This window comes from Zeugodacus cucurbitae, chromosome 5, assembly GCF_028554725.1.
Source record: "Zeugodacus cucurbitae isolate PBARC_wt_2022May chromosome 5, idZeuCucr1.2, whole genome shotgun sequence".
Taxonomy (NCBI): Eukaryota; Metazoa; Arthropoda; class Insecta; order Diptera; family Tephritidae; genus Zeugodacus; species Zeugodacus cucurbitae.
Window position 1 is genome coordinate 73,173,140 of NC_071670.1, and position 7,071 is coordinate 73,180,210.

Consider the following 7,071-nt stretch of genomic DNA (forward strand, 5'->3'; position numbering starts at 1 on the left):
TGTGTCGGCCATAGTCGTAGCTGGTTGTAAAAATGCGTTTTAATGGTTCAATAAAAATAAAAAGTTTCCATTAAATTCTGAAAAAACAATTAGCGTAAAAAAGCATTTTCAAATTTGCTTCTTTCTTAACGCTGATGCCTTATGCAGTAGTTGCAGCTTTTACCGTTATTTGTTGTACTTATTTCGCTGTTTCAGTTTATTTATCTTTTTTAGCTTTGGCGTTTTAGTCACATCGGCGATTGTAACTGTTTTGTAGCGATTACTTTTCGTTGTCAGAATTTCATAGATGTCGAGGAGTCTTCCTTCACCTAGTCTGTGCTAAGCCACTGAACGTGAATATAGATTAAATCTTCTTCTGCTTAACTTAATTCATAGATGAGTTGACCAGAAAGCCTCCTCCATTGCCTACCTTCAATACAAGGCGTAGTGATATGTGGACTTTATTAGATTTCGTTAATATTACAGCATATTTCTATCCCTTCTGAGAACTATCTCGACATACAATTTTATAGAGTATTAGGTGCTCTGTGCAGAAACTTGATTTGCAAAGACATTTTCTGAACACTTCCGCCAGAACATTTGTAAAACTAAATATTTTCTAAATATCCAAAGAAATAAGAATGACTTAATATTTCTCAGGTTAGTTAGTTGAGTAAGTGACTAAGATAGGTATATGTTATACCCAATCCAATTGGGAATATTAAATTACGAAATCGACTTTAACTTTTTAAACTTTTTTGATAAACTTTAAATGATGAGCCAAAAAGAGATGCCTGGTTTATATGGGCTGATACGATCTATAGAGTGTTTACTTTTCCCCTCGTGCTACCTCTGCTATCGTCAGAGATAATCATCATAAATCTACATGGATCGATATTAAACATTTAAACGGAACTTGTTGCGACATTTTGGTGAAGTGAATTAATTTTTTCTCGTCTATTCTACTTAGTTACCAATTCAGTGAAATTACGAGTTTTGTCAATGTTCTATCTTCCTCTCTAGTTCTAGTCTGACTCACTTGTCCTTCTAAAAGAAACCAAAAAAATAACGATTCAGACAGTTTAGCTGTAGCCTGGATGATCTTGGGCCCCTCAGAATAAAGTTATTAAATAAGTATTGAGAAATTACTGTTGGGTTCCTTATTAACATTCGCTCCTTACATGAAATTCCCACTTTTTTCACATGAGTTCGTTTTCGACCCTTCATAGTTAAGGTCTTCGACATTGTGACTGCCATTGCTAGTACTGTTGTTTTATCTCCTCATATGTTGCCACATCCTCTTGTAGCAGAGACAATGATAACGAAATAAATATCCATGTTCTAGGAACTACTGTATATGAAATCAAAAGCTTGAGCATCTCCGTTCAATAATTCGTGGGGTTTGGATGCGACAGTGAGGTAAGCCAATATAAATCCTAATTATTTTGACGAAATAAGCTTCAGCGAGGGTTCGTGAACTGAACTGAGAACAAATATCAAAAACAATATATGTCCATATAAGTCCATATAGGAGAAGACAAAGCGAAATCTAGGATTTTTGGGGTAACAAAAACTTAATACGCATATTATTTTATTTGCAATTATTTCAACAATAACTTTTCAAAAGTTTTCCCCGAAACTCATGTTTTGCGGCTTCAAACATTTAATTGCAATCACAAAATTGCACATTTCACTGGAACAATCTGCGTACCAGTGCTGCAACTAGAGACGATGAAATGTAAGTTAGCAATAGTCAAGACGTGATTACAATAAACCCAGATTTAAGTATGGTCCAATAAATCGACGCATGACAACATTCTGTTGCAATGTAAATGTTGTAAATGACATCATTAATTCTTAGAAATTTCGAATGCATCGTCGACCAATCCCGCGCTGCCACCACCACAGCGCTGTTCGCCTCGTAAAGTGTGTCCAACCAATTAAACTTGCGAACTTGGCGACCCACATTCGAGAGGGGCAGGCACTCAGCCACCGCCACTATGCCAAGCAGAAAGCACTCGAGATCCATCAAGGAGCTTACGGAGCAACATTAATGTGGCGTAGAACACATCCGTGGCATTTATGAAGCCATCAACGGCGCACATGGATAACAAACAACATCCAAACAACAAATAACAAACATCAAGCATTATAGCGATAGAACAACAACAACAACAACCATGACAACAACATTACGCACATTACCGTTTTACGAGCTCATGGCACATCGCACACGAACACACGCCACACACATCTAGGAGCCAGGAGCCGGGAGCAGTCGGGCCATTTTGGACCTACACATAAAAGCTGCCATCAAGTACAAAGTTTGGCAACATTTATTACCCCGTTCGCCCGATAAAAATAAGAAGCAACACTTAAAAGTTGCAATTGTAAATTTTAAAATGTCACTGCATGGCGATGCCTTAATGTTGCCTGCCATATCCAGTTGGAGTACTTCAAGGTGTGGGTGTGGATGGACGTTTAAGGCACAACTATTTGGCAGGAGCGTAACAACAAAAGTGACGTGAACAGCTACTGCTAAAGTGGGATCACTTCAAATAATTCGAAAGCTGCTTACTAAGTAAGCCGTCGTGGTTAATAGTTCTGGTGCCCCATAGCCCACAGCCCTCGGACTACGCATTCGCTCCCGCTGCCCTGATTTAAGTGAAACTACATGAAGTAAAGATACTTCGCTGTTGTATGCTGGCGAACAAATAAAGTTTATTTCCGTTCATACAAACAACTACTGCAATAATCTAGAAAGTAAATGGAAAACAAATCGAATCCGTTGAAAACTAAGCAAATAAATCCTTAAGGATAGATTTCGAATGGGTTTGAGTTTAATGTTCCTTTTTTATATTTCATTGTATATTCATTCTTATGTATGTTATGTTCGTATTGGTGCCGTCACCCTGAGGTGGATTCGGCAGTTGTTCAGACACGACGGGTTGAAGCACAATGGTGACCAAGATAGAGTTCGGACCACTACGTTTCGTTTGGCAACTGGTAAGCGGGTTGGACCTAGCTTCGGTGCTTAGAAGCACTTGCGGTGCACGATTCCTGGGCCGGACTCGTCGTACTCCTGCTTGGAGATCCACATCTGCTGGAAGGTGGATAGGGAGGCCAAAATGGAGCCACCAATCCAGACGGAGTATTTGCGCTCAGGTGGAGCAATGATCTTGATCTTGATGGTCGAAGGTGCCAAGGCAGTAATTTCCTTTTGCATACGATCAGCAATACCTGTGAACACAAACAAACAAGTTTAATACTTTTCCAGTGTACACAATGAGTAACTTCAAATGCGCTATGCTTACCTGGGTACATAGTGGTACCACCGGACAATACGTTGTTGGCGTACAAATCCTTGCGGATATCTACATCGCACTTCATGATGGATTGGTAGACAGTCTCATGGATACCGCACGATTCCATGCCCAAGAAGGACGGCTGGAAGAGCGCCTCGGGTGTGCGGAAACGTTCATTACCAATGGTAATCACTTGACCATCAGGCAACTCATAAGACTTCTCCAACGAGGTAGAGGCAGCGGCAGTTGCCATTTCCTGCTCAAAGTCCAATGCGACATAACACAACTTCTCCTTGATGTCGCGCACGATTTCACGCTCAGCAGTGGTGGTGAATGAGTAGCCGCGCTCAGTCAGAATCTTCATGAGGTAGTCGGTCAAATCACGGCCGGCCAAATCCAGACGCAAGATGGCATGAGGCAAGGCATAACCTTCATAGATAGGCACTGTGTGGGAGACGCCATCACCAGAGTCCAACACAATACCGGTTGTACGACCGGAAGCGTAAAGTGACAGCACAGCCTGAATGGCGACGTACATGGCGGGTGAGTTGAAGGTCTCGAACATGATTTGAGTCATCTTCTCGCGATTCGCTTTGGGATTCAGTGGAGCTTCGGTCAGCAGAACTGGGTGCTCCTCAGGCGCTACACGCAACTCGTTGTAGAATGTGTGATGCCACACTTTCTCCATGTCGTCCCAGTTGGTGATGATGCCGTGCTCGATGGGATACTTCAGGGTGAGGATACCACGTTTGCTCTGCGCCTCATCACCGACATACGAGTCCTTCTGACCCATACCCACCATCACACCTTGATGGCGCGGGCGACCCACTATCGATGGGAATACGGCGCGAGGAGCATCATCGCCGGCGAAGCCAGCCTTGCACATACCGGAGCCATTGTCCACAACCAGAGCAGATGCTTCATCGTCACACATTTTGAGATTTTGTAAGTTTTCACTGCAAAGACAGTTCAATTAGTGGGGAAATCTGATACCACGAGAATGACTAGCCTCGGATCACTTTTTTTGCCGATCTAGTGCTGATGAGGATACTTACACAAACTACGACAGCAACTGATCAAGTACGAAATTCAAATTCACAATGGACGTGAAGATCTGCAGTAACGTGTAAGTTCCGACGCGACAGCAACCAAAGTGATTCGGTTATGTTGGGCGCAGCGCCTTTTAAATTGACGCTGCGCTCTCAAAAATCAAATCTCATTTTGATGCATGGTATGTCGGCTACACAATATCGGACACATATCAATACTTTCTCATTTACAGGGCGTAGATAGAAAGGGCGTTCAAGTGAGATGTATTTCTATTCAGATGTGCGGCGATTGCCTTCGAAATGAGATGCAATTCTGTTGCCAAGAAGTAATGAAATTTTTCTTATGTCAATTGTTGTTAGTGTACTCACGTATGTGTCCCAGAGAATGGACGCCACTTGTAGGCGCGCAGGATCAAGAATCATTTTTGCTCGCCGTCGTTCTTTGTTTGGCTTGTTTATAAATATAAATGCGGTATAGACGTGCATGTAACGGTGCTGTACTGAGAGAACACTCTTGGAAGCATCACGATCGCCATAGATGGTGTGGCATGCCTAGTAATCACTTGTTGCGCCACACCACATTCTGTGGCAAGCATTTGATAGAGTGATGATGGGCAAATCTTTTTGCACCCTCGCATTACCCAATGATCATTTGCTGTCGTAATCACGACCACAGTGGTTTTTGATGTGGAAATCGCATAGAGAATAAATAAGATCTCTCTCGGAAGTCACTCTAGGACCTTAAAGTGGGACGGTATACTATTAATCTCGGGTTTTATAGTTATTATTGTAACATAATATTAGTTTTGTAGATTTGACTATAGCGCAAACCGTAAGTTATTCGGTTTTCCGGATCTAATTCAGTTGGATCTCTTCCATAGAGAATGACATTCATCAACAAGAATATATAGGAGATAACAAAAATCCACATCACTACCTCAAATACTAGAAATATGATAAATTAGGATCTGAACAACGTGCTGAATACCCCCACATACCACAAACATAAACGGAAAACAAGAAACCCAAAAAATATTAAATCAAGAACCTAAGAAGGGATAGATAGCTTACGAAACGTATTCTTCTTTTGTATCGGTAGCAAGGAAAATATAATAATATACCGTTACTGTAGCCAATTTCAAAAAGTGTGTGGACATAAATCGTTCGAAATAAATATTTCAGGCCCGTCCTCGTTACACAGAAGACGACAGTATTGTGTGCGTGTGTGTCTTTCATATGAATTCTCGCGGATCTCAGCGCGAAGATCATTAACATCATAAAATGAGGTGTGTATTTATAACCACGTCGCACTTCTTGTGCATTCTACAGACATATCCACACACAAATGGATTCACTTGTATTAACTTGTCAACTGAATATGCCCAGATTGAAATACACACATGTTAATGCACAATAAATTTAGCGAAATTCCTCAGCGAAAATGAAAACGGAAAATATTTTGAAAATTTCGCCATTCCGCGTATCAGCGCCAAGCGAAGACACCAAGCACCCAATACTACTATCACCACGTGGTCGAGGGGTGCTGATTCGTTGGCAATTCAGACAAGTGGCTGATGTTATTTATAAGGTGCAACACTGGTCCCGTTATGCCAGATGCCAGTCAGTCAGTCGAATGCTAAATAAATTTGCTTGGCTTTTTCTTAGTGGCTTCTTCTTTTTCTAGATTAACTGTTTGTTTTGTGGGGTGTGAGACACTTGCACGCCTCGAAGAATTCTTCCAACGCCGCTTTCGTCAAGTATGGGCATTCGTATCATGCCCCGCCATTTGATACGGCAAACTAGTTCCAATTTACAATCGCATTTAGAGGCATACACCCATCTACGCGCTAATAAATCACTTTTTGGCACGGTGCGCCTTCAAATTCACATTAGACGCTGCCGATTCGCTCGAACTTGCTGGCGATTTATGAATTGTGCGTTGCATATTCAGCGATTATCACTTGTTGTTGCCTTCTTGTCTCGTAAACTGAAGATTATTTATGTAGCATTGTACGCAGAAAATATGTGTAGAATTATGAAAATATGAATAACGAATTGTGAATTATGGCGCTATTTTATGAATGAATGAATGAGTGACTTACGTTGCAAATTTCGCGGAAAGCATATGAAATTTGTGTTTTGAAATTTGTGAATGGAAGAACAGCGTGCATGTAGTATTGAGGTCTTTAGAATATTTGAAAAAACTTACTTATTGACATATATATCAAGGACCGATAGATGAACGTAAGACTAGAAGTGGACACATCTTTTAACGATTACTCCTTCTTAAATACGACGCTGCAACCTGACAAGCATAAGAACCTGACGAAATAACGATCGGACTGTAGAACGAAGTAGTACGAGCGGATAATCGTTTAAAGTCACCAAGCCCAAACTACACCGTTGACTATATTTTAGCACCAACTAAAATATATTCATTTCATATATTAACCTCTATTATACATTATACTATATTATATAATAAACTTTATACTAAGACTCTACATATATAGTAGCCTTCCAATAAATGGACATCTTCTGATCTTGCTTGGGCATAAGAACCCTCTTAGAAATAATCACAGTATGATCATTGCTGCCAAAATGCCTAATATACGGCCAAAATTCTTGCAAAAAGGGATCGAAAATTCGGTCTCTCGGCTGGAATTTATTCGAGGCAGTCACGGCGGTCACTTGCCCGCAATCATTTTCATTAAATAATGGCAAACACTAGTCTTTAT

The 7,071-nt window shown here is 40.8% G+C and overlaps 1 protein-coding gene across 1 annotated transcript; it reads right to left on the reverse strand.

Annotated features, from left to right (window-relative positions):
• Nucleotides 1-2,659: 2,659 nt before the first annotated feature.
• LOC105212753 (actin-5, muscle-specific) lies at nt 2,660-4,499 on the reverse strand. Its single transcript, XM_011184977.3, has 3 exons — nt 4,340-4,499; nt 3,294-4,240; nt 2,660-3,219 (listed from the first exon to the last, which is right to left on the reverse strand). Exons 2-3 carry the CDS (start codon nt 4,216-4,218, stop codon nt 3,014-3,016), a joined length of 1,131 nt encoding a protein of 376 aa, XP_011183279.1. The 5' UTR covers nt 4,219-4,240; nt 4,340-4,499; the 3' UTR covers nt 2,660-3,013.
• Nucleotides 4,500-7,071: the final 2,572 nt, after the last annotated feature.

Bases quoted from the DNA above. Each gene is read 5' to 3' on its own strand.
- LOC105212753 (XM_011184977.3), bottom strand. From the start codon at position 4,218: ATGTGTGACGATGAAGCATCTGCTCTGGTTGTGGACAATGGCTCCGGT. The intron at 3,220-3,293 runs GTAAGCATAGCG...TTGTGTTCACAG, and splicing joins TGGTACCACTATGTACCCAG to GTATTGCTGATCGTATGCAA.